This window comes from Artemia sp. Qi Xiang Cuo, chromosome 15, assembly GCF_049724085.1.
Source record: "Artemia sp. Qi Xiang Cuo chromosome 15, ASM4972408v1, whole genome shotgun sequence".
Classification (NCBI taxonomy): Eukaryota; Metazoa; Arthropoda; class Branchiopoda; order Anostraca; family Artemiidae; genus Artemia; species Artemia sp. Qi Xiang Cuo.
Genome location: NC_142808.1, coordinates 33,717,286 through 33,744,439, shown reverse-complemented (window position 1 = coordinate 33,744,439; position 27,154 = coordinate 33,717,286). Strand labels below are relative to the sequence as shown.

General features: G+C 34.9%; 2 protein-coding genes across 3 annotated transcripts in view; one reads left to right on the top strand and one right to left on the bottom strand.

The window, feature by feature from the left end:
* LOC148943590 (uncharacterized) overlaps positions 1 to 14,185 on the top strand; it is a 43,142-nt gene extending 28,957 nt beyond the window's left edge. The window contains exons 3-4 of the mRNA XM_089101821.1: positions 11,903 to 12,077; positions 14,042 to 14,185. Coding sequence (XP_088957947.1) covers positions 11,903 to 12,077; positions 14,042 to 14,080 — 214 coding nt within the window. The 3' untranslated portion in view covers positions 14,081 to 14,185. The remainder of the gene's footprint in view (positions 1 to 11,902; positions 12,078 to 14,041) is intronic.
* Positions 14,132 to 27,154, bottom strand: part of LOC148943588 (integrin alpha-PS4-like) — a 338,717-nt gene continuing 325,694 nt past the window's right edge. For both annotated transcript variants that reach the window (XM_089101816.1, XM_089101817.1), the window contains 2 exons: positions 18,007 to 18,124; positions 14,132 to 14,303 (listed from right to left, as the gene is read on the bottom strand). In XM_089101816.1, the coding sequence (XP_088957942.1) occupies positions 14,196 to 14,303; positions 18,007 to 18,124 (226 nt within the window). In that variant the 3' untranslated portion in view covers positions 14,132 to 14,195. The remainder of the gene's footprint in view (positions 14,304 to 18,006; positions 18,125 to 27,154) is intronic.

The window sequence follows — 27,154 nt, the reverse complement described above, 5'->3', positions numbered from 1 at the left end:
CATCGACAAATGTTTACACATGTCCATTGTGCATGTACACTCTTGGCAGTTGGACTCATTGGGAGATTTGTACAATTATTGATGACTATAGTGAAAAGTGTAAATTACGTAATCCTTGTAAATTACATAGAGGCTATGCAGTACAAATTAAAGGATGTAATTCATGTCTTGAAGAGGTGTGTGACTCTCACCCTAGAGGGCACCTGTGCCCCAATTGTAATCATAATAAATGTGATCAGTGGGAAAATACTTACCCTGCTATGATTGTAAAGAATTCCAAACGTGATTTTAGTTTATTTCTACGAGATTGGTATCGTCGTGGATTTATATTATTCTGGGAAGAGGAATCTGGTCTACAATTCAACTGTTGGAGTAACAAGACAATCTGGTTTCTACGTCATCGTTGTGAAGACACTGCCTACTATGACTATAAACCAAGTGATTTTTATTTGGCATTTACCGAATGTGATTCACCACTTGAAAACACTGTATTTGATATTGCTTCAAATAGACAGATTGAAACTCGTGAATTTCATAATATGAATGCAAATAGTATCATTGACTATACAAAGAGATATGACAAGAGTGAAGTTACATTGTACTGTAGAAAATGTGACCCTGACTTTGCAGTCATTCAGGATCAATATACAGTGAATCCAAATGATTTACTTTCATTAGTGGATCACGACAGTTGCCTCTACACCGATGAAGAAATCTAAAAGTGAAGATTTAAAGACATTGTTGTATATATATGCATTTTCTTAATCAACAAATTCACAAACATTTTTAAAGCACTTTACTCTTAGCACTGAAATCAATACTGTATAGGTCTGAGAGGATATTTTCCACTAGAAAGTCGTTCAGACGTGGATTGTCACTATAAATGTGGAGAAACTGCTTGTAAGTATAACCGCGACATCAGAACACAAAAAATAGTAGTGCATGGAAGCCGCACCCTTTAGTCATTAGATCCTGCACCCTTTTTCGATTTTGAACAACAGTCGTCGCACTGCTCTCAAAATAGTTGCTGATGTGGGGTGTGTAAAATGTATAGGGTAGACCAAGAGGATCAAAAAATTCAATCTTCTCCATTGTTTGAAAGATGCACAGCCAATGACCCGTCAACACAGTCGATGGACTGCTATTAACAATAATCAAGGTATTGTTCGCACTTTGAATTTTTCCAAGATAGTCTGAGGTCAGACAATATGATTTTTACTGGGACATGTAGGGGTACATATTAAATACATTGATTATTTGACTGGTGTTCATGGCGCCAAGTGTAGTAGAAAACTGCTTTCGGAAGTGACTTCCCAATAGGTTTCATATTGATTTAGGGAGATTAGTGCAATACTCTCAGCCAATGGCTCGCCAAATGTAAACTTTAAACGCACAGTCTCCGTACGTACTATACTCATATCCTGTGTGCCAGACAAATCCAATACAATGATACCATGTGTTTTAGCAAACATTTCTTCGGTTATACCATTTTCAAATAGTTGCGAATCATGATCTAGGGTTTGCATGATCAATTCATACAATGTTCTATAGGATTTATCAAAGGATAGATTGTAGAGTGGGATACCGTTTACTTTGCACATAAGAGATGAAAGTCCAAACATCTTGAATTTATATGGGCATCCATTCCATGATCCTGTTGCACCGGCACTTTTTACAAATGCCAAAGCGAGTTTTCAGGGAATTTCATCATTGACGAAGGATGAGTCGGTGAAGGTTCGTCACCCTATGGCACTATGACGTTGAGGGGTGATTTTATGAGGAACAAGTAGTTTAATATTATTTCCATTGGCTCTCAGTTTTTCCACTGCCAAAGCAACAAAACTCATAACCTGTTGTTTGCGTACATGAAGTATAGCCGAGATGAGGGAGAGACTTGCATCGGGATTGGCAGGAAGTTCTTTTTTCAGTATGAAATTGGATGGTGCAAGTGCCAATTGTATATCCACTTTAACATTGGGGGGTAGCCATTGGGGTATATTAAAAATTTCATGATACATTTTTCCCACTAGATGTAATTCACTAGTTGTAGCATTTTTAAGTGCATCTGTACTATCAGTATTAGTAATATATTCGTATCCATTGGAGGTGTCTCTCCATTCCTTGTATGACTTGGGTGTCATCAACATGAATTGTATATAGCTTGTATAGTTTAAGAGATTGTGGCTTGTGCTCACCAGCGTGCCATTGATGTTGACACTGATTTGACGAAATAAATTGTGTAGTATACAATTTTCATAAGATATTCCTTCAGTCCAATATGGCATTGTATTGTTGGATTTGTAGGACTTTATTTGAAAATCTATAAACGATGAACATATATTCATAAAGTAGTTTTAATTGGAAAAAATTTGGAAGTTGATATTATCAGACAGAGATTGTTGCGAATAAAATTGTTTATAGTGTCCATGCTTCAAGCTCACATCCAAATTTGTTGTATATAATAGATTTAATGAGGTAGTGATAGAGGGTTGGTAATCCTGATGCAGCAGCTAGGACATCGTTAGAGAAGAAATCTAGCTTTGATCTCATAATTCTCTTTCAGCGACTTCTGCCTACACTACATGTCGGCTTTTTCCGTCTTTTTTAAGACAAGAGTGGTGACGTCTTTCGTTTCTGAACTGAGTAGAGACTGATGAGTGATGCATTGTTTCTTGACCTTTTTAAACCTTTACCATTTTGTTTTAATCTCTCGCCAAGGGTTCGTGTACTGGACCTAATATTTTCCGAAGCACTTTTTTTAAAATCCTTGCCAGAGACCCAACCGTATAGAGTAGAGGACGCAAAATTATTCAGAGCCGGTACAAGATATTTTCTAGCCAGTGGTAATGAAGAGCGAAACTTTTTAGTAAACCAGCGACGGAGACCATGGCCAGACATTGACAAGCGCCCCTTCTAATACTCTATTCCGTGGCCCTGTTGTCTCAGACCAAGAGTGTTAACATAGCAGTCAATATCAGGACAAGTGAATGCCACTTTTTTTATTAGACATCTTGTTGTTGATCGATGGGCTAAAAATGAAGCGCAATTAATGCCAAACGTCGAGAAATTTCTTAGCAAGCACCTCATCCAGTTCTTATTGTTAGCCAGAAGAGTTCAGAATAAGCGATTACGAGGCCATCCTAAAGGTCCTACATATTGTAGTTGTAAACGTGCTCACGGTCGGTTTTTTGTTAAGAAATCGTAGAAGGGGAACATTTGCATTACCAACCCGAGATGTTTCCACGAATAAAGCTTAGAGAAATATACAAGTGTCCGTGGAGAAGACAGGCGGGTAGTCAGGAAAAATGAAATTAGTGTTTCCGGCATTTTTACCGTTGATTATATTGGGCTTAAAGCCAAGAACATCCTTTAGGTTATCATTGAGAATAATCTTTTCATTGGAAATAGGTGAAGTAAAGTAGATCTTTCCTTCCTCCTCTGGATATCTGAAATGAAAAGCTCCTTTTTTACGAGTAGAAATTCTTTTATTGATACTACGACATAAATCATTCATGCAGGCGAGCTCCTCGTAGGGTAATACGACATATGGATATTCAAATGAATTGATCTTTTGAATTTTTTCACGATCGCTAACGAGTGGCCAATCATCATGTTGATCGCTAATGAGTGGCCAATCATGGGGTCTAATTTTTATTTCATATTCACGATCCCTTCTCAGGATGTCATAGCTATTTTTAAGAATAAAGTCGACAAGAGCCACTTCATACTTTTCGTCTAATTTAATTGTGGGGCAGAGTTTCGTCCAAAAATCACTTGTTCTATTCAAGTCATTGTAGAGAGGATCGGAAACATTGGACATGAAAGTCACATAGAAATCATTGGGCATTGTTAATGTCTTCAGCACTGACCCAAGAATCAAAATCAGAGTTGTATCCTAGCCAACGAACAAGCAAATGTCTCTTGCCCCTACGAGTACGACTCTTTAATATCTTTTCAATTTGATACCTTTCACTAGTGTTTCTAACTTTTTGCATATTCATATTCATAAAAACCGCCGAGAATCTCATCATCTTTGGTGTCTTGTATTCGATATGTCGTGGGTTCAGATTCTAGGATTTTAGACACTTTAAAAAGTTCGGTGCTCCATAAATAATTCCCCTTTTCAAAAATATTGGTGGTTCTATTAATTCGAACAGTATCACCAACATTGAATTTCTTCTTCGTTTTCTTCTCATTGCCATTGGAATATTTAAAATACAATGAAAATACGTCCCCCCAGAAATTTTTGAGTTTGGGGGGGATGGGAGATTTTAAATTGCTATTATATTTGCTTTTTTTGTGTGCATTTTTTGTCTCTAAAATGTGAATTCACCCCATCTGGGTCTGTGGTAGCTAGTACACTCCCATAGAATTTACTTTTTATTCCAATTGTAAATATTTAAAATGGAGAACATCTTAGAACTAAGAACGACGAACGGTGAAAACGAACGCAGCTATTGTCTCGATGGAATTTGACCAAAAACGTTATCATCTTCCTCAAATGTATGTGTCCTTCAGCCCATCTAAATAAAAGAAACCGTAAATTCCAACTTGATTCCTGAGCTGCGATCCAAAGGAGGGTCTACCTATCAAAACATGTGCTAAAATTCTCAGCCATGAATGACTGCATGCAATCTGAGGTTGTCATAATCTCAATCTGAGGTTGTCACTTGTCTTGAGACTAAAAAAGATGAAACCACAAGCACTCTTCTGAGACCCTAACAACAACTGACTGAAATATGCTACCGGTAATCCCCGTACTCGATCTTGTAAAGTAGAAGCAGTTCAAACTTAAATATTGGTATTTTTTTAAACACGAGTTTTAAACAGTTCGTGGTAACGAACTTTAAGTAAGGAGTGACCCGGCTCAATAGTAACCGAAACTATACAACAGAGTTTTTATACAAATAGATATACCAAAAGAATCAGATTTTTATGCTGAATTCATATATATAAGTATCGTCATATATATCGTCAAGTTTCGTCTTACCCATCAAAAGTTACGTGAATCTGTCTCACATACTTATTTTTTAAAACAAAAAAAAAATTTAGCGTAAAGAGCGAGCCGCTGAGGAGGGGGCCACCCCTGTCGTATAAGAGATAATTTCTGTTCGTGTTAAGTTTTAATGTGACTCCTTACTATCAGTTAAAAAAACATAGTTTTTTAATTAATTTAATTTATTAGTAAAGAGTCCGCCCAATGCTTTTTTTAAAGGCATTTTTATTATAATTGATACTCCACTTTTCTCAATGAGAGGAAAAGATCTTTTTGGCATCATGGACCGTAGAAAAGCACTAAGTTTATATGTGGTTGATACAAAACTAGCCTAAGTATGATTTGTGTTTTGCTTAATAGTATGAAGAATGCTTTTGGAGGTATCATATTAATTTGTGACACATAATTCTCAGTTCATAGAAAGTAGCCATTTTAATGTTAAAGGGTGAAGGTAGAAATTTAAACATTTTTTGTTACAAAATTCTGGTCTAGATTTACTTTTGATCAGAGAAGCTGTAATAATAAATGAACAGTTATACTATTAAAATCAATTTGCAATGAGTCTTCAGATAACTTAATTATTAAGCGATTCATTTGATTAAAAATGTTATCAGTCTTAACATTAAAATCTTGACATATCCAACATACCAGCGTAGTGATTTTTGCAACTGTGTTAAGGTGTTTAATTCCAATTAATAAGCAAGTAATTTCAATAAAACCTCTAATTTCCAACTTTTCCTTCCTTGAGTATCAAAAACGTTGATGAATTAGGTCCTTTACCAGGTATGGTACCGGACACACTATGTCTGAATAATAATACATTGTCAGCGTTAGCATTAGGACTAATGCCAGCATTTTTGAAAAAATGTTTACTGCTCGAAACGAGCCAGTGCTCAATCGACTTAAACTGATACGAGAGGGTCTATTCAAACAGATATTTATGACACGATTTGAAAAAAAGGTAAAACATCAAATTAAAAAATAAGTTTTCAGTTGGAAGTAAGAAGAATTTTAGACATTTTTTGTTACCAAATTATGGTCTAGATTTACTTTTGATTAGGGAAGCTCTAATAATATATGAAAAGTTATACTATTAAAATCAATTTGCATATGAGTCTTCAGATAATTCAATTATTAAACGATTAATTTGATTAAAAATGTAATCAGTCTTAACATTAAAATCTTGGAAAATCCAAAATACCCATTTAGTGATTTCTGCAAGTGCGTAAAGGAGTTAAATTCCAATTAATAGGCTCGTAACTTCAATAAAACCTCTATTTCCACCTTGTCCTTCATTGAGTATCAAAAAGTTCAAGGACTTAGGTCCTTTACCAGCTAAGATACTTGACACAGTTTGTCTAACTATTAATACATGGTCAGCAAATGCATTTCGACTAATGCCAGAATTTTTGAAAAAAATATTTGCTGCTTGAATCAATTCAGTACTCAAATCGAATTAAACTGATAAGCGAGTGTCTATTCAAACGGATATTTATGACACGATTTGAAAAAAAAAGGTTAAACATCAAATTAAAAAATAAGTTTTCAGTTGGAAGTAAGAAGAATTTTAAACATTTTTTGTTACCAAATTCTGGTCTAGATTTACTTTTGATTAGAGAAGCTGTAATAATAAATGAAAAGTTATACTATTAAAATCAATTTGCAATGAGTCTTCAGATAATTCAATTATTAAGCGATTCATTTGATTAAAAATGTTATCAGTCTTAACATTTAAATCTTGGCAAATTCAAAACACCAGTGCAGTGATTTTTGCAAGTGCGTATAGGAGTTAAATTCCAATTAATAGGCTAGTAATTTCAATAAAACCTCTAATTTTTACCTTTTTCTTCATTAAGTATCAATTACTTCAAGAACTTAGGTCCGTTACCAGGTATGGTACTTGACCTAGTATGGCTAACTAATAGTACATTTTCAGCATATGCATTTCGACTAATGCCAGCATTGTTGAAAAAATGTTTGCTGCTCTAATCAATTCAGTACTCAAATCGAATTAAACTGATAAGACAGGGTCTATTCAAACTGGTATTTATGACACGATTTGAAAAAAAAAGGTAAAACATCAAATTGAAAAAATAGTTTTCAGTTGGAAGTATGAAGCAACACTAAAACTTAAGACGAACGAAAATTATTCTGTATATGATTATGGCTGCCTCCCACCTCAACTCTTCCTCTTCTTTGACTTGAAAATGTCCTCTTGTGAAAAAAAAAAGTTTTTGTCACTAACAAGTTTATCACCATGTATAACTTTACAGAAAATTTAAGTTTGAACAGCTATTCGTTATTATTTCAGCACATGTTTGATTTAGTCTAGTAGCTCTTTACTTTTAGTCGAAAAATGTTCTCTTATGTAAAACAGATTTTGTCACACTAACCATTTTTTCGATAGAAATGATTTTAAAGTAAATTTAAAATTTAACAACTATTTATTTGAAGAAACTAGCGTTTTGTATTTTTTCTATGGAATGTTTAATTTTATCTGAAAAATGTTCTCTTGAGAGGAGTGGAAAAAAAAGTTTTTGCCACCTAATAAGTCTATCGCTAGACATAACTTTACAGAAAATTAGTTTCTTTTAGTTTCAAGGTCTAAGTATAGATTCTAAGTGGGTTTTAACTGCACTGCTTGTTTGGTGGGGGGAGGAATGATCAAAAATACCAGGTAGACCTTTATTCGAGTGGGTCAAATTTTGATTCTAAAGTTATTTATTATAGTGCTTTGTCCTATTCAATTTCATGAGCCAAACTCTGTACTTCTTAAAATATTGTAGTTTTTTTATATTCTTTCTTTCGTTTGCCATTTATTGTTGTGGTATCAAAAAATTTGGATTGTTGGTTCAATTAATTATAAGTTCATTAAAAATTAAGTAATTAGTTACTACTTATAATAATTTGCAAGTTCCAAATGATGTTAGGAAAGAGATATTTAAAAAAATTTTTGTCCAACTATAAGTTATATTATTGTTTTCAGGTCGTAGTTAGGTTGGGCTCTGAAGAATATTCGGGTAAAAAGAATTTTTTGCATTTTCTAGCTTCCTTCAATTTTAGTATATGAAAAAACTTGATACAGTGATTTTGCGATAAGACATCAACTACAATTTACACCAAACGGACAAAATACTTATCAAAAGCATGAAAATTAAGAATTTAAAATTTATGTTTCAAAGAAATAATAGACTGATCAATAATTTAACATCGATTAACCATCAGAAGTTGTTTTCTTTAGTACTGTTTGTAAATGGTAAAAGATGATGACTGACAAAAACATTTTTGAAACTAAAGAAAACTTTAAAATTAGTGAATTGTCAAATGATTTCAAAACGTAATTTTTTCATTAAACTGAAACCTCTTAGTTTAACTCAGGTATTCGACCTTTCGTTTATGCCGAACAAAACAAAAATAACTACTTGAAATTGTGTTAAAATTCTTTATCATTATAAAATCAAAGGGACGATATTTTTAAATCATGAACATCAGTCATTGAAGGAATAAACATTAATAAAGTTAATGGAAATAATGGTTTAATCTTTATTTGAGGAAGAAAACAGTCCTGCATTTTGGTTAGAATTTGATGAACCTTCATATATATAGACGAATTTGTCTTTCCCCCTCCTTCGCTACATGACATTTTACACGTATATAACAGATAATTTAAAGAGTTTTTATGTGAATACAGATATAAGTCAAAATTATATATTCAAATGATCAGTCTCTCTCCATTTCAAATTAGATATACATCCGTTAAGTTGGGCCTTATTTCATGAGGACATTAGAGTTATGAATCTCAGTGTGCCATATCCAACAGTACCCCTCCCCCTTTAACTATGAAAAATATTAGCTATGTGGAAAGAGATAAAAATAAAAAATTGTTTAAAATCAGTTCCGAAAAAATTTTTTGAGTTCTTATGCGAATTTTCACTTCGTTCACACCATCCCATCCTATTACTGCATTTAGTTGCCCGAAGAGAGACAAACTAATTACAATTTTAATAGTGTCGCTATTTTTGATCGAATAGTACTACTACTACTACAACTCAACACTGTACCAGAACTCTAGTTTTTGTAAGAAAATTATGTTAAATACATTTCTTTGGTTCGAAAATAAACTATTCCCGTAAAATCTAAACTAATATAGGTTTTCCGCAGGAAACTCTAGTTTTTGATCATAGTGTTATCAAGCTCTTAGGACGTAAGGCTAGGTTGGGATCTCACGCTTGATGAGGTGATCCTTCTTTGTACTACTAAAAACTTCAAAAGTAATGATAATGTGTTAGAAGTATATTATATGGAAGATTGGTCTGTCATATACTTCGGAAGATCTGGTACGGCGGGGACCTTCAGGCCATCTTTACATAGAGAATGTCGAGTGGTTAGCTCGTAGTTTGCCCACAATAGAAGTACGTGACAATTTATTTGAATACAGGTACATCCCTTTGAATGATATATCAATAAATGATGAACCGGAGGTTGAAATTGAATGTATACCACCCCCTCTGGTAGATATAGTGGTAGTGGAGGATGGTGACATAGATATTCAGATAATTGAGCCAGATATAGTTTATTTAAAAAGCATTGTGAATATTGATATTTCAAGAGAATAAAGATTAGAAGGAATGAATTATTTTTTGTTATCTTTGATAGAAAACTTGGTTGTGGACTGATAATACTCTATGGAGTGATCTAATCAAACAGAACTATTTATATACAGAAGTCTCTGATGGTATCCTCGCTCTATATGTATCTAGTATATGAAAATTAAAATAATACAAACAAATTTATTGTATGATTACGATATAAAACTCATTATAAATATTAATAATTAGATTTAATGTTAAATCATATATGAAAACTCCTCCACCATGGTTTCCGTTGTTTAAAATCGTTTTTATAGAATGACCTCTTCTGTTATCTGTTAAATGGCCACTTTTTCTCTTTTATTAGAACATAGTCATCATAATAATCCAAGTTATATCTTGCTTTATATGCATTTTTCATTGGGTTTTCACTGCTGTCTTTTACACTATAGAGAAAGCCCTCTTTTACCAGTCTCTTCTTTTGATCTTCTTTTTCTATCATATCAACCCTTCTTTTATGTGAACATACTTGCAACCGGTATAAATTTCTCTCCATGTCTCATATAATTTTTCTTCTCGTTTCCTCCAGATTCTTCTCATCTGCTCTGTCTCTCTGATGTCTAAATATGCATTATGTTCATAAGAATGTTCAAAATAATGAAAATGTCCTTAACAAATAGAACAGTTGCAATAAAAGAATATTTCTAACTCAATTTGTTCACTCATGTTATTACAATGCTAACTAAAAAACTTAGCGGATTCTATTCACAGACTCGTAAAGCTATTGCAAAAATCCATTCTTCATATTCACTCCGCCACTAATATTGTAAGCAAGCCCTCTGATTGGCTGAGAAGGAAACACGGGATCTAACTGTTTCCTATTTCTGGAAACTCTTAACATTCGCCTCGAGCATGTACAAGTCCAAAACAACAACAACATCAAATGCTGTTTCCTATTTCTGGACACCTTGACATTCGCTGAGAGCGTGCACTTGGCCAAAACAACAACAAGATCTTGAAGGAAGTGTCATTGACCCTGTCCCCGTTAGACTCAATAATCCATCAAAGTGAGAAAGTTCCTGTTTTTTTCATTCTCACTGACAAAAACCATAAAACAGACATGAATTGCTGTTGACATCCATGAAAAACATCAAATAAATTGACCAACACACATAACCGTCCAAGAAAACATCCATCAAAGTGAGAATTTTATAGAAAATTTCACTTTGAAAATAAAAAATGTGGCTTCTCTAGTGGCTGAGAAGGAAACCCGGGATCTAACTGTTTTCTATTTCTGGAAACTCATAACATTCGTTGAGAGCGTGCACTTGCCCAAAACAACAACAACATCAAATGCTGTTTCCTATTTCTGGACACCTTGACATTCGCTGAGAGCGTACACAAAACAACAATAACAACAAATACTGTTTCCTATTTCTGGAAACTCATAACATTCGCTGAGAGCGTGCACTTACAATAACAATAACAAATAAATCCACCTTGACATTCGCTGAGAGCGTGTACTTACAACAACAACAAAATCGACCTTGGAAATTTAGGTAATTGACCCCATTAACCACGTGTTCTCTCTAATGACTCTCTACCCATATATGGTGTTAAAAAAAGTTGTAGGTGGCAGCAGGGGTGAATCGTCGGAGTTATAGGGTCATTTCTACTGTTGGTCAAGCTTTTTAAACTATTAAAGCGATTTTGATACAATACCTCTCAAAGATCTCTGAATAACCTATTTTACAGTTCAGATGGACAGTTTGGAATAAAAGAACATATAATTTAAAGTACGACCTTGTAATATAAGAATATGTCCAGATTAAACCATATTTACATTTAAATGAAAGCCTTTTTAGTGACCATTGAGCATCTAGTGTTGAATCTGTATTGGGATTGGGACTTCAGTTCTAAAATACTTTCCTATCAACTCCAAATTATCAAAACTGCCACGGTTTCAAAATGCTTACGTCAATTTCTAATTCCTAAAAGAAAATCCCCTCCCCCTTCAAATGCACACTGGAACATTAGGCAAAGCCATCCTTCATCTGAATTTCTACGAATCAATGCTTAATTTTTTTTTTTATATATATATCCAGCATTTATATCAATCGGCTCCGTGCTTTAACCTGACTTATCAGGTTTTTTGCCCTTAACTTCTGCGTTGAACCTGTATTTGGGTGTGTTTTTTATGTTTGTTTTTCAAAGAAATTTGATGATAGCAAGGAAAGTTGACTTGCTTGAATAAACCGTAATATTCTACACGAGCTCGTAAATGTACAGTATGTTCAGAATGTATCCATAATTTTAGCTCTCCAATGGGTGACATAAAAGAGACAGAAATCGCCAAGGATAAAGTGAATCAAGAAGAGAAAACTATAGGAGTTAATCAAGGGGACACTCAATATTCTGTCAATAGAGATATTGTGAGATCTGCTTCGGTGCACGAGCATAAGCCCAGCCCCCCAAATAAGGATGCAACGAAAGTAAGTATACCTGTCTTGAAAAATGTGAATGTGTTTATTTAGTGTTCTCCATGAAGTTTTTTCAAATTGGATACATTAAAAGAACTGAAGACAGGGGGTGGTTATTTGTTTACTATTTTTCCGGGTTCAGGATGCAAACCTGCAAATTTACCCCACTTTTAGAATTTCAATATTATAATTTTTCACCCACAATGTGGGCAGAGCAATATGATTATGGATTTCACGTTAAAAAAATCAATCAGTGATGCAATAGTTAACACAAAAATTAAGAATCATTAAATGAAAATGTACCAGGGATGCTCAGCCGACTTTTAACTTTAATCAGCTAATTATACATTAGACTCTTTCATTTTTAAGCAATTACAAATTATTCATTTGCTGTTTTCAGTTATATTTTAATTCAAATAGCTCATAGTAGTATAAAGGTAGCACACATTTAAAACTGACATTTTTAAAAATACATGGCTGGAACATTTTGTTCTTTCCTGTAGAGATGTGTTTTTAACCCGCTCGGGGAAATCTATCGTATACCCACCCACCATGGACGGGCCAATGCTGGTAGAGACAAAAATAGGACACAATAGAATTGAGTATTGTGGAGTATTTTTAAGCTGGTAACGGGTTCTCGGTTCTAATAATGCTAAATATTTTGAATTTAGTGCTGCATTACAATAGCAGTAGAGAAATTTACGCTAAAGGTGTTCCTTTGCAGTCATTTTTTAGATAAATATGAAACAGTGGAATAATTTATTTTTATACGAAATGACGAAACGTAAAATTTATTTTGTCTAAATAAAATTGAATTCTGAGCAACATTAGTAGGTAAAAATAATTTTTTCGTTGCTTTTTTGGGTAAATAATGCATAAGAAATCTCATAAAACAATTTGAAAGCCCCAAATTATGATGATATGATAGTTTAAATATTTTTCCTTTTAATTGAACATATGATTTTTCAGGGCACATTTAGCAAGAAATGAGAAAAATCTAAAATCTTGTATTATTGCTCATTTTTTGGTTACTTTCTCTCCCACTGTGCCCATCAGAAAGTTCTTAAGCTTTGCACCTATGCCACTGTCCAATATCTTTTCAGTATAAAGATATACAGATTTTCTTTCTCATCAATCAGCTTGCAACTTATTGGGCAAGAACCTTGATCCAAGAGGGGAGAGCAGAAGATTGACTGAGAAAGCCCGGACTTGCTTTAAATTTCTAAGGCTAGTATCTATAGCCAATCCAGCTTTGTCAAGAAATTTTAGACCGTTGTTGTTCACGCTCCAGTTGACAAGTTGGCTGGGGATCGTTATTCACGGAATCTTCATTATCAAAACGGTAGAAACAAAGCATCTGTGCTATTTTGAGCCACTCCTTAAAGATATTTATTCATTATTCTACAATAATAATCAATGGTCCTTTATAATTCCAATTCCCACTAATCTGAAAAAAATATAATTAAAATTATGGTAAAAAAAAGACTATTATATAAATTGTTCTATAACAAATTTGTTGTGAATGTGCAAAAAAAAGTATGTACCTCAGTAGGTTTACTAAATATTCTCACAAATTGTGCACAAATTAACACTGAAAATAATATTTGCAACTCTGAGTCCTAACTTGAAAGGTAGCAGATAAAAGTTTAGCATGTTCCCCATTCTCCCTGTTAAGAACTACATTCCGTAAGGTAGTCGCATTTTCGGAGTTTGGAGAAAGCCTTAGATTCCACGTTTTTTTTCATCTCTACGAATCGTACCTTAGGACAGGAATGGTGGCAGAAAGGCTATATGAAGTCCCTTAATATGTGGTTGCATCTCTTAAGATTGGAAACCAAAATGACAATTAGGTCGTGAAAAAGGGTTAACTGAATTTCCCAGTAATACATCAAGTTCTAACGTTATAGTTAACGTGGTATTATGTATCAAACAAGTTTAACGTGTGATCTAGAAGAATTATTTCTTTTTCTTTTCAGGAACTCGAAGATCAGTTAAAAGGTCAGCCTGTTATCTGACAAACTTTGGCGCATCTCTTGAGAATCATACAAACTCTGTAATGTTATAGGCCTATTTGTATTCCTGCGAAGACATGTATTTTAATTAAATTAGTTTGACAAAATTGAAAAGTACTTATTTTACTAATTCCTTAGGATTTTCGACAGACGGAGAGTTTTCACCTTCTTCGTTTAATTTTTCTTTGTCCGCCTTAGGAATCTTCTTCCTTTTAAAGAATCCAACCTAGAATATAAGATCAAAATTTAAAGACATTTTCTCTTTTTTTGTGATAAAAAAAATTAGTTTAAAATTAACATCGTCTTGATACTGTCATAAAAAAGTAGCTAAGCTTACATTTAGAAACAGCTCTATGCGTTCTTGAAACTCTCGACCTACTCCAAGTTTTATCAGTTTTTAATATGTATATCTTAAGTGCATATCTACTTTTATCTCCGCTTATCTTATAACTTTTGGAACCGAAAATAAGAAATAGTCACTTTTTTATTCTGTCGTTCTGAACTTGTCATTCAATCATTGGTTGCCGTTATTAGGCTGCACGGCTTTGAAAACGACATTTCGACGAAGACTATTTGCAATTAGTTTTGTTGATAAAGATAACTAACACCCCTGATCATGGATACTACTACAAGCAACCAAAAATAACTGATGGAATCTGGCTTAGATGGCTGTGGTACTGGAGTCGTGCGAAACAAAGGTGACTCACCCACGGTGTTTTGTATTGAGATCCGTAGGCCAAAAGAGGATCAGTAAATACTCTGGTCGTTCCTATCAAGGAACGACCACTGAAAATGAAGCAATAATCCTACAGTCATGCCTCAGCGAGCAATGGACTGTGACTCAGGATCGTCCAATGTGGTACTCTTGTGTTGCGACCTTACAAACGCCCGGGCCTTGCATACCCTTTGAAATGAGCCGTCAAAATTCATAAGGACATGATATGGATGATTTAATTTTGTCCTGCAAAGGGTATATGGAAGCTAAATACACAATTCTGAAGGTAATCGTTTTAATTTTTACCAGTGCTTTTCTTCTTTTGCCAATAAACCAAGAATAACTGTTGTGAATTAAACGATCTTTATCATGATTTTTTTTTTGTTCGTTCCTGGCTGAGAAAGGAAAAAGATTCCGGTTTCAAAATTTTTACATCTTCGTTTGATATTTTAAAAAGGAAATAAAACAAGATATTTGTGTTTGTTGAATAAAAATATCAAAACATTGGAAATGAAAGTAGATTTCTGTTGTTTTATCGTTTTTTGAAATTAATTAAAAAAAAAATTTTCCACAAGATCAGTTTTTCAAAGAAAAGCAAAGAGCTCCATTAAGCCAAGAATGAGCAAAAATAAAGTCAAATAATCTTCCAAGCGTAAAACTACCCCAAATCACTATCAATAAATTATGTGAAATTCAAACGAACAGAAATTACAATAAATAGCTGAGTCAAACTCAAAACGAGAAAAATTAACATGGGTAGGGATGATAACCCCTATGCCTTCTCAAGACCAGAACAGAGTTTGCACTGAAAAAACAAACTGAAAAAACAAACAAACAAATGACCGTGGATTTTCAGTTCAATTGACATATGCTAGCATTTATTCGCTAAGATTTTGATAATTTTTCATTTATGAAAGTAAAAAAGGTGAAAGCATTTTAAACACATTTTGTTTTCAGTAAAGCGCAAATTATGTTCTGGTTAGGAGAAGATATAGGGGTTATCAGCCCTACTCATATTATTGCTCGTTTTGACTTTGACTCGGCTGCATTTCGGGAAAATACAAGGTGTGGAAGGTATCCACCCTCTGATCACTCTGAGTCTTAAAAAAGAGAAGTAGAACTTCTGATTACCAATCCAATGTTCCCCCTCCAAATTTTATACCAACATCCTTACTATATATACCTTATGCCCCAGGTCATAACTTGCAACCCTTGCCCTGAGGGCTGTGGGGGGTCGTCATCCTCAAACACATAATTTCCAGACCTTTCAATTACGTTGAGCAAAATAGCTATATCAAAATTTTTATTGGATGTGTTTAAGGAAATTGTAGGCGTGGGAGGGGGGTTAGTTGCCCTCCAATCACTTTCGACTATTAAATAGGGCACTAGCCCTTTCAATTGTCAATCGACTGAGCTGTTTTAAAAGTTTTTAAGACAATAAACGGCCGTCTCAAAATTTCTATCAGATGCACTTCAAGAAAATATTACGTGGGATGGGGGGGGGGTATCCACCCTCCGATCACTCTGAATCAAAAAGGGCTCTAGAACTTCTGATTACCAATTCAATGAGCCCGCTGCGAAGTTTATACGATCACCCTCTCTATATATATTATCTTATATAGCCCCAGGGCATAACTGACAACACTTGCCCTGAGGGCTGTAGGGGGGGGGGGTGTCATCCTCAAAGACATAATTTCCGGACCTTTAAACTACATTGAACAAAATGGCTGTCTCGAAATTTTGATGGAGTATGTTTGAGAAAATGGTGGGTGTGGGAGGGGGGTTAATTGACCAATTACTTTCGACTATTAAAAAGAGCACTATCCATTTCAATTTCCAATTGAATAAGATCTTTTGGAAGCTTCTACGAAAACAAAAGGCCATCTTAAGACTTCTATGAGCTGTTTTCGGGAAAGACGAGGTGTGGGTGGGGTGGGGGGGGGTATCCACCCTTTAATCGCTCTGACTCTTAAAAAGAGCACTAGAACATATGATTTCCAATCAAATTAGCCCGGTCTGGAGTTTTTAAGATCACCCTCTATATTTACCTTATATGCCCCAGGGCATAACTTATAACCCTTGCCCTGAGAGCTGTGGGAGGGGGGGGGGGGTAATCCTCAAAGACATAATTTCCAGACCTTTCAATCACGTTGAATGAAATGGCGATCTGAAAATTTTGATTGGATGGGTCCGGGGAAATGGGGGGTGTGGGAGGGGGTTAGTTGCCCTCCAATCACTTTTGACTATTAAAAAGGGCACTAGCCCTTTCAATTTTCAATAGAACGAGCTCTTTTTGAAGTTTCTACGACAACAAATATCCGTCTCCATATTTCTATCGGATGCATTTCGGGAAATACGAGGTGTGTGTGTGTTTGTGTGTGGGGTATCCACCCTCCGATCACTCTGAACCTCAAAAAGAGCACTTAAACTTCTGATTAGCAATCCAATGAGCCCCTCCGAAGTTTATACGACCACGCTTTCTATATAAACCTTAAATACCCCCAGGGCATAACTTACAACCTTTGCCCTGGGGGGGGATGTCATCCTCAAAGTCATAATTTCCAGCTTTCTCAACTACGTTGAACAAACTGGTTATCTAAAAATTTTGATCGAATGTGTTTGCTGAAATGGTGGGCGTGGAAGGGCGATAGTTGCCCTCCAATCACTTTCGACTATTAAAGAGGACACTAGCCCTTTGAATTTTCAATCGAATGAACCCTTTTCAAAGTTTCTACGACATCTCCTTCGATACGAAGTGCCCTGCTATAAACCAAAAAAAAAAAAAAAAATGATACATTGTGCCCACATCGCTCTTTACTTAGGCAGCACTATTGTGCTGCCTATGATAAGCCCAGTAGATTGGGGAAAATGTTGGTTCTGGGACTCTTATGCTTTAACTTTTTAAGGATTTTAAAGTATTTTTAATTTTAAACTTTTAAACTCTGAGTCACAAAATCTGCTATTATGTCATTTAGATTTGTCTGATTTCTTTCATAAATCCTGCCCAAACATTAATCGAGATTTAGATTTTCTGAACAAAAACAAACGTAAGATACGCTCAATGTTTTAGAACATAAGCTCATTGCCAAATAGCATCAAACTGAAGTGTCTTAAAACTTGTTTCCGTAAATGATATGTTGTTTCTGAATTATCAGTTTCTCTATATCAGTAAATGGTCCTTAAACTAAAAGCAGATTTGAACAAAAGAATTTACCTTGTACAGTAAGTAGGTGATCAGTAATAGCAGAAGTATTCCGCCAATAATAGCTACAGGCCAAACCCACAAGGGCAATGCTTGTAACTTTGACTGTAGTACGGATGCGCAGAAGTCACTGAAATATTTAATCAAATATTAGATCCTAATAGATCAGTTGTACATTACATGAGGTATTACTAGATAGTTCATTTAAACAACCATCCACGATGAGATTTTACTGAAAATATGATTCAGCTAAGACCAAGTTTTAGATTCAGCTGACTCCAAATCAATGTCTAGGTCTATGGTCTATAATCAATGCTAAGGTCTAGCTATTGTTCAAAACTAGCATTGCCCCAATCCCAGTTCTACTGGCTTGAGCCATATTAAGATTGACCAGTCAGAAGATTCTAAAAATTTAGACTGGCCATTATCTTCCAAATTAGAGTAGAAAATTATAGCTTTGGCTGACTTCCCTATGAACATAGACATAAGACAACATCTTGTTCAAAAACTGAATCTATGTATTAGTAAAACATCCTTCTAAATGCGCCTACAAAACCAACAAACGGCATGCTTCAATGCTCACCAAAGTCATTGCGGGTCTTATCACGGTATTGATGACGTTTTCGTATACTTATCCCATTGGCTTTTCACGGATCAAAAATAACTAAATTATTCAGCTTTTGGGTGAAAGTTTTAAATGCGATTATTTCAAACGTGATCAAAGTAACCGAAATGATGTGATAATATGTCAAAGCAATAAAAATATGAAACATTTTGAACTATAAGCAGATTCAAGTGATAAAATAAAATATCAAAAACCTAGTAAAAAAAATTGAATTATACCTCCAGTTTTCTAACACAATAGTTGCCGCTAATAATTCTGTCCAATAATTCAAATGTACGTTGATGCATACACATAGTTGAAATAGCCAAAATTGTCAATGGTTTGAGGGGTTCTTCATCTTCTGGTCCAGACCGTATTCCGACTAGGATTGTAAAGTTCATTCTTCCTGTCATCATTTCTGCCCTCACGAGACTTATCAATCTGTCCTTTGAAAATGGTGTTTTCCCAAGTACTTTAAAGCGTGCTCGCGTTATTATTCTTTTTAAAGGTGGATCAAGGAATGATCCTGCAAATTATCGTCCTATATCCCTTTTAGTAAAATATTTGAAAAACCTATGCTTTCTCGATCTTAATTTTCTTAATTCTAAACACTTTTTTCATGATTTTCATTTTGGTTTTAGGGCGAAGCACTCAACTGAGCATGCATCCGCAACTCTTTAGAATTATTTACGTTCAGTTCTTGACTCTGATCTGATACCTGCTGCTCTTTTTCTCGATGTACGAAAAGCATTCGACTTATTAACACACAAGATTTTTCTTTGGAAACTGTCCCATATTGGTATAAGAGCGATTGCTTATTCTTGGTTTCTATCATATTTATCTGGTCGAGTCATCTCGTTGATTTCACTTTTCCAACCCTTCGGGAATAGAGTTTGGCGTTCCACAAGGATCTGTTATTGGGCCGATACTCTTTTTAAGCTACGTCAATGACCTTATGAGGTTCAAAATTTAAAACCTACCATTTGCCGCTGTCTTTGTCAACCAGCATCTGTGATTGATTATGAGAGTTCATCCTTACCGGATGCACTTATTGCTTTTGCTGATGACAGTACTCTTAGCACAGCTGGTAGAACTAAGTCTGATCTTCGTTCAAAGATAAATGCTCTTTTTGAAAGAGTTGTCCAATGGTTTGATGAAAATTACCTTGCCTTAAATGTCGGGAATTCATTTTTTCTCATTTTCTCCAGAGTTTAAAAGGCTTGCCCTGACTTAAATGAAATATACGTATCAAGACGCTCTCTAAGTAGACCTAAGGATCGTTACGTTCGATTCCTAGCGTCTTGCTTGACGGAAATCTTTTCTTCAAGCATCATATTTACCTGATTAAAATGAAAGTCTCCAGGAGTGTTGGAATCCTTAGAAGGCTCAAACACATATTTTCAGGGTCAATTCTTAGAATCCTGTTCTACAGACTCGTTCAGTCTTATGTTTCGTATTGTTTTGTTATTTGGATGTAAACTTTTCCCTTGTCTCTGATGCCACTTTCAAAACTTTATGATAAAGCAAGGACTATTATTAAGGAAACTAACCGATCTTCACTTAAACCCTTGCTTGATTTGAAATCTCTCTATTTTCTTTCCTGTTCTTCTTTCTTCTTTTTACAGTTGCACGGCCATCTTCCGGTTGCTCTATGTAATAATATATCTTTTGTTTCTGATCAATCGACTTATCATCTCCGCACTTCCAGAAATTTACAGATTCTTCATACTCCATCAGTGACGTCTGACATCAACCCTCTGATAACTTGCAACAGGATTTGGAACACGCTCCCTGTGTCTGCACAAAGCTGCCACTCGTTTGGTATGTTCAAAAATTATGTTAGAGATTTTCTAGCTAGTAATTAATTTTTTTTCCGGTTTCCCTTGGAGTTGATGTCTCTAGATTGAGTTGGATATTTATTTGAGTTGGTTAATTCATGTATTATCCCCTGCCTAGCTTGTCATTCTGGGGATTATTAAGGTGGGCGACTGGATTTTTTTTGTTGGTATTTTTTCTCCCCTGTTTTTTCCCGGCCATGGAGCCTTATAGGGGAGATTTTGTTGATGTAGTTTTTTCTTTATGATTCTTATTGTTAAATAAAGAATTCAGTCACTCACTCACTCACAAGTACAAAATCAACGATACCGCAGTAATGAGCCGCTAGCGATCCTCTAGAAAAAAGTATTCTAGAGCAAATTTCTAAGGATTCATCGAGTTGTGATTTAAACTATGCGTCGTAGAACAAACTTTCGTCCCTCGCAACTTCTAACAAAATAGAAACTGACTTCCAGAAATGAAAAAGTAGGATTTTAAAAGAGGCAGTGTTGAAGTTTTGCAGGAAGTTTCAGCTTCCAATATATTTTTCATAGTTAAGCTTCTGACAATATGATTGGCTGCAATGAGAACATTACAAAGAATATAATTTAAACGTCTTTTCCCATATGGTATCCGTATTCTAGAGTAGAACTCTCTCAATGGTAATAATTACTGCTGGTTCGTTTGGAATATTTCTAAGGAACCAGCGTTTGCCATCTTTCCAATCATAAACTCAAAGTTGTCCCGTATAATTTTTATAACGGGTTCTTTGAACTAACTCGTTGAAGGTCACATACACCCGTGTTTAACCAGTTTATTTGTCCAGTATATTACAATTGGAATAACTGGATTTTTACATGATTGATTACTCATCCGTCTTCAACTATTTTTGTTTTACACATGTGCTATGGCTGATTGATTTCACACTTTCATCAGTTATTTTCAATTCTGAACATCGTTCTTAGCTTTTAAAAATGGGGAATCCCGGCCCAAAGGGCAAAGAGGGTTATTCATGTCTTGGAAGAGTCAATAATTATTATTCAAGCATATATTGGAGTTATCGAGATAAAACTTTCTGAGATTGTAATGGGGGGGGGATATTGAACTAAATCCATAGAGTAAATCCACAATTCAAGCAAAGATTGGAATGCATGGTTTCCGTTTGACACCTGAATTTTAAAAGAAGAATCACAAATGCTGCAAAAAATAGGCACCTAGGAAGAGTTTTATTCTGCTCTCATAATCAGCCTTTAGTCAAGTAGAGGGAAAAGTAAATTTAGAAAAAAGAATTAATTAAAAAGAAAAAAATAGGGATAATTCTGAAAACATGGACATGGACAAGAAAGCATTCAATTTATTGTCGAAAATTAGTTTTTAAAAATTTTCCACAAAAGAAGCATTGTAAATAAAAGAAAATAGCTAAATTATTTCTAAGACGAGCATAAATTAAGTCAAATAATAATTCAAGCATATAGAAACCTCTGAGAAGACCCTTTCGATTGGAAATTGAAAGATGTAGCACACTTTTTAAGAGTAAAAAGTCATTGAAGGGCAAATCGCCCTCACCCATACCCCTTTTTACCCTCTCTCCCTCCAAAGACATCCAATCAAAAGTTTGAAATAGCCATTTTGCAAAAGATAGTCTAGAGATTGAATAATTATACGCCAAGGATGACATAATCCACTGCAGTTCCTAAGACAAAGGCTGTGAGTTATGCAAGTTCTCCATTGTTTACATACAAGGTTTGTTATTGGGAAAAGAGAATATTTCTTCTTAAATGTATTCTGTCCAGAATGGCTTAGGGTATTAAAGTGAGAATTTCACAAAATGCTAAAGGGGACGTCGAACTGAATTTAAAGTTCTTGTTTACTTGTTTCTGACTTTGGAAATCCTGTTAAAATATTGCTGATCTTTTGGAAATCCTGTTCATGAGTTTTCGACTTTTTCGTATTCCTTTTCACGTCTTTCTGACTTGAAAATTCTGTTTGCGTGTTTCTAACTTTGAAAATTATTTTTGTTTTTTTAGACCTTTTTTGAAAATTCGTTTCGCGTGTTTTTGACTTTTCGAAAACTTTGTTAACGTGCTTCTGATTTTTTTTTCAAATTTATTTTCACGTGTTTCCCGACTTTTCAAGTTTTGTTCATGTTTTTTGACATATTTTTCCCCTGAAATCCTTTATCTCACTATATGAACAGCTAAGCTAGGTGTATTAAAGAATTAAGGTGCTGTAAGTGCATGATCTAGTTAGAGTGTAGGTCTATTAAAGAATTTAGGTGCTGTAAGTGCATTATCTAGGCAGAGTGTCGGTCTATTAAATTATTAAGCTTCTGTTAGTGAATGAAATATTTCGAGGGTCTGACTATATATGAATTAAGGTTCTGTAAGTGCATTATCTAGGTAGAGTGTCGGTATATTAAAGAATTAAGGTGCTGTAAGTGCATTATCTAGGTAGAGTGTCGGTCTATTAAAGAATTAAGGTGCTGTAAGTGCATTATCTAGGTAGAGTGTCTGTCTATTAAATAATTAAGGTGCTGTAAGTGCATTATCTAGGTAGAGTGTCGGTCTATTAAAAAATTAAGGTGCTGTAAGTGCATTATCTAGTTAGAGTGTCGGTCTATTAAATAATTAAGGTGCTGTAAGTGCATTATATAGGTAGAGTGTCGGTATATAAAAAAATTAAGGTTCTGTAAGTGCATTATCTAGGTCGAGTGTCGGTCTATTAAAAAATTAATGTGATGTAAGTGCATTATCTAGGTAGAGTGTCGGTCTATTAAAGAATTAAGGTGCTGTAAGTGCATTATCTAGGTAGAGTGTCGGTCTATTAAAGAATTAAGGTGCTGTAAGTGCATTATCTAGGTAGAGTGTCGGTCTATATTTGCTCCTATTGATTATTTATGATAGTGGGGGCTTCTACATCAGTCGTTTAATTAGAATAACAAGCAACTTTTTTTAAGGGCCAAAAAGCTATAGCGCGAAGAGCGAGGTGTTGGAGAGGGGGGCACACCCCCTCATATACGTAATAATTTATGTTCATTTTAATTTTTAATGTTCCTCCTTACTTTTAGTTGAAAAAAAAACTTTTTTTATATAATGAAGACAAGCATTTTTTCTAAAGGCAATGGAGCAAGTATGTCAATTAAAGTAAAAGTATATAAAAATGAAAAAAGGAAGTAATTACAAAAAAAATACACAAAATAAAAGCCTATTTAGAAAAAACTAAGATATAAACTCCCAGTATTCAGTTCTGTTGAGCAATACCGAAGTGTTGGCAGGATATTTTTTTTAGCAATATCGATAGCTTTGAACTTGGTTATCAAACACCAAAATATTTAATGCCTTTAGACTCATTTTATTTTTATAAAAAGTAACACATAATCAAAGTAGTTTTTTCAAAGTAAAACATTAAAATTAAGATTAAGAAAATAAAATAAAAATTTCTAAGTCAATATATTTAATTTGATTTTGAATACCAAAAACCAATATATTTTACACATTTATATTTCATAACTGTAAAAAATTTAACCTTTTTCAAAGTGACAACTAGATAAATACAATCACTCCTGGAAAAAAAATGATAATACAATTCAAAAAAGGTATCTGTTCAGGGAGAAAATACAAAAATTCACAGCACTCCGTTCAGAGGAAACATTTCTTATTATAGTGGCTTCATATATCAGCTCATGGGTACTCTTGTAATGCAAGCAAAGGTTGACGGCATATTTTCCGAAATTTCTCTTATTAAGATGTTTTCTATAATTATGCGAACTTTCTTGTGTACCATCAACCGGGGGTGACTTTTACATACTTTTCAACTTTAAGGCCCTCTAGGAGTTAGCAGGGTGGTAAAAAAAAAATCTGAAACTAGTGCCAAAAGTGTGAATTTTGCTACGAGATGGCCGACTGAGACGCTTAATATTGCATCTCTGACGCAACCACTTCATTTTTTATGATAATGTCGATTATCAAAATCACCCGGCTTTGGGGTTACTTTGACAACCAGCTTGGACCATCAGCCTTAAGACCGTCAGATTTGCTCTAAGGCTCGTTTATTGGTATCAAATGTATCAAAAACGATAAAAAGCTTCACTTATATCAAAGTTCTTAGAAAAAAAAAACTGGAAAATAGCGTTAAAACTAGCCAAATCAGTTCCTTCAATAAAAGAATAACCCTAGGGGTTCATAAAACGGGAAAGATCCACCCCAAACAACAACTGACTAGAGGTTGTTGAGGTGCCGCCAACCTTAGAAGGCTTTGGATACATCATTTCTATCTGGCTTGTGTAGAGACAGCGTGTTTCTTCAGTTAGCACGAACTTGTAGCTTTAAGAAGCCACGCGCTTTAGAGATGTAATTTCCAACTCGATATCGTTTTTATTTTCATCCTCCCTCAGATCAAATTTTCTGTCAACTCTGGCTACGTGTTATGCTACGGACTTCTTACCAGCCAAATTGACCACAACATAGTACCCCACCATAGCCGGACCCTGTCTGTCAGGGTCTTGTGCACGTCCCATGCTGATATCAGAGTCCAAACCGCTGTGGAACTGAGGGTCCTCTTGTAAACTGTCATAACTAACATCATCTTGAACAAACTGTGGGAATTTTTTCTTCAAAGTCTTCGACTTCTTACTTCTGGCACTTTGACTTTCATCAGGAACAGTATCATCTGAGTCAGAGCCGCCGTTGTCTGTGGCACTAGTCGTCTTGCTTCCCTTTTTTTCACTCCTCTTGGCTGTGGCATTTATAACATCTGCAGACGAGATAGCTCTTCCTGGTGTAATTTCCAATCTTTGACGCCAATGTTGTGGAGCAATATCATATTTCTCATAGCGCATACGAGCGAACATCTCTGTAACTGCTTGTCCAACAGTTTCGACAGCGTTGCTTGTAGTTGAGTCTTCCCTGGGTATATTTGCAATGACGGTATCTTTGTTTATGGGAAATACTGAACAAGTCTCGAATCCGTTTTTTATAGTCTCTGCAGATGTTTCCCTCATCTCACCCAATAGACGAGCGATTAGGGTCTTAGAGTGCTCTTTGGAAACTGTGGACTTGTTTGGATAGCGCGTCTTATATTCTGCTAGGCCCTTCCGTCATACGCGTTTCATTTTGTTAACTGTCAAAGTCACCCCCAAAATACCCTTTCTCCAAGGGGTGACTTTGACAACTCAACCATCTCCTTCCGTTTTAAGGTAAATTCCTAAATACTTACTGGGCGGCTTTCTGATCATATTTACAAGCCTACTAATGCCCCATAAAAAAAAAACAGTCACCTGTTCTTTCGTGGTAAGACAAATTTTCAGTACCCCTAAACATAACGAAAAGTACTTACTTTACACGACCAGTTCACAAACAGACAGTCTTTACTCGATTGACGCCATTTCCACACTGACTGACGAAGGTAATCTAAAGAACCATCTATAATTTTCTCAGATTTTTTCGTCGCACCATTTGTCATCAAAAGGTAAAAGAATTTTTTCTATGGTTGTGTCAATATCATCCCTGATTATCAATCTCACTCCAGTTGACGGTACTAATAACTACACTAATTACTAATAGTCAAATACGTATTTAGGATCGTCACAAAAAGCTGATTTTTTTTTACTGAATCTTATCAATAGTTAGGCTTTTACACTTTCGTTATTGACAACGATTGTTAATTAATTACCATTCATTACTATGAAGAATTTGATTTTTGTTACTCCAACCAAATTATATAAAAAAAATGTTCGGGGAAAACTGGAAAGATTTGGTTTCCTTATAGTTACTTTATAGTCTCAAATTTCCAGGGGGGGGGGCATGGCCTCCTCTGCCCCCCTGCCGGCGCCCATGGTCAATTACTTAAAGTTTTTAATAGATGTATCCGTGTTTGGTTCATGGTAATCTCAATTTGGAAGTTTTTCGTCAGAATATGCTAATCTGTATATTGAAGTATCATATTGTAATTTTAGAAATGTTCTGTTTATAACGTTGCAATTACCCTAACTCCACCAGAATACGTGACACAACGCCCGACAGCCACTACTGATGGCTCTAGGGTAGGGCGGTATGCAGGATTTTTTCCCAGGGAGGGGGATACAAATGATTTTTTTTTGGTACAAAAAAACTAAAAACGCATCAAAAATAAGTAATATTCATTGTTGTTACGTTTTTACGAGTTGGAAAAACATATGGGAGGGGGGGGGGTCAAACCCCCCTATAACCAGTAGGGATACAACAAGTGTACTTTCCAAGGTTTGTATATACCACTGTATGATCCCACGGTATTAAGCCCAAAATGTTTCGTCTAAAACCATTATTTTCCCTCAGGAGACATATCCCAGATAATACAGGAACGTCTCCCTGTCCAAAACCTGCTCTGTCAAATGACATGTCCCAAAAATTTGTGGGGGGGGGTCAAACCACTCTATAACCAGTAGGGATACAACAAGTGTACTTTCCATGGTTTGTATATACCACTGTATTAACCCACGGTATTAAGCCCAAAATTTTTCTTCTAAGACCATTATTTTCCCTCAGTAGACATATCTCAGATAATAAAGGAACGTCTCCCTGTACCAAAACCTGCTCAATCAAATGATCATGTCCCAAACTCTAGAATAGTGAAAAAGAAGTTAAAAGTAGAAAGAATAAGCTTACTTCTTTTTAAATCGGATCTAAAAAAAATACTGAAAAATCAACTTGGCGTCTAAAGGGCAAAAACACAACGAGACACAGCTGCTAGCTCATGGAGACCGAC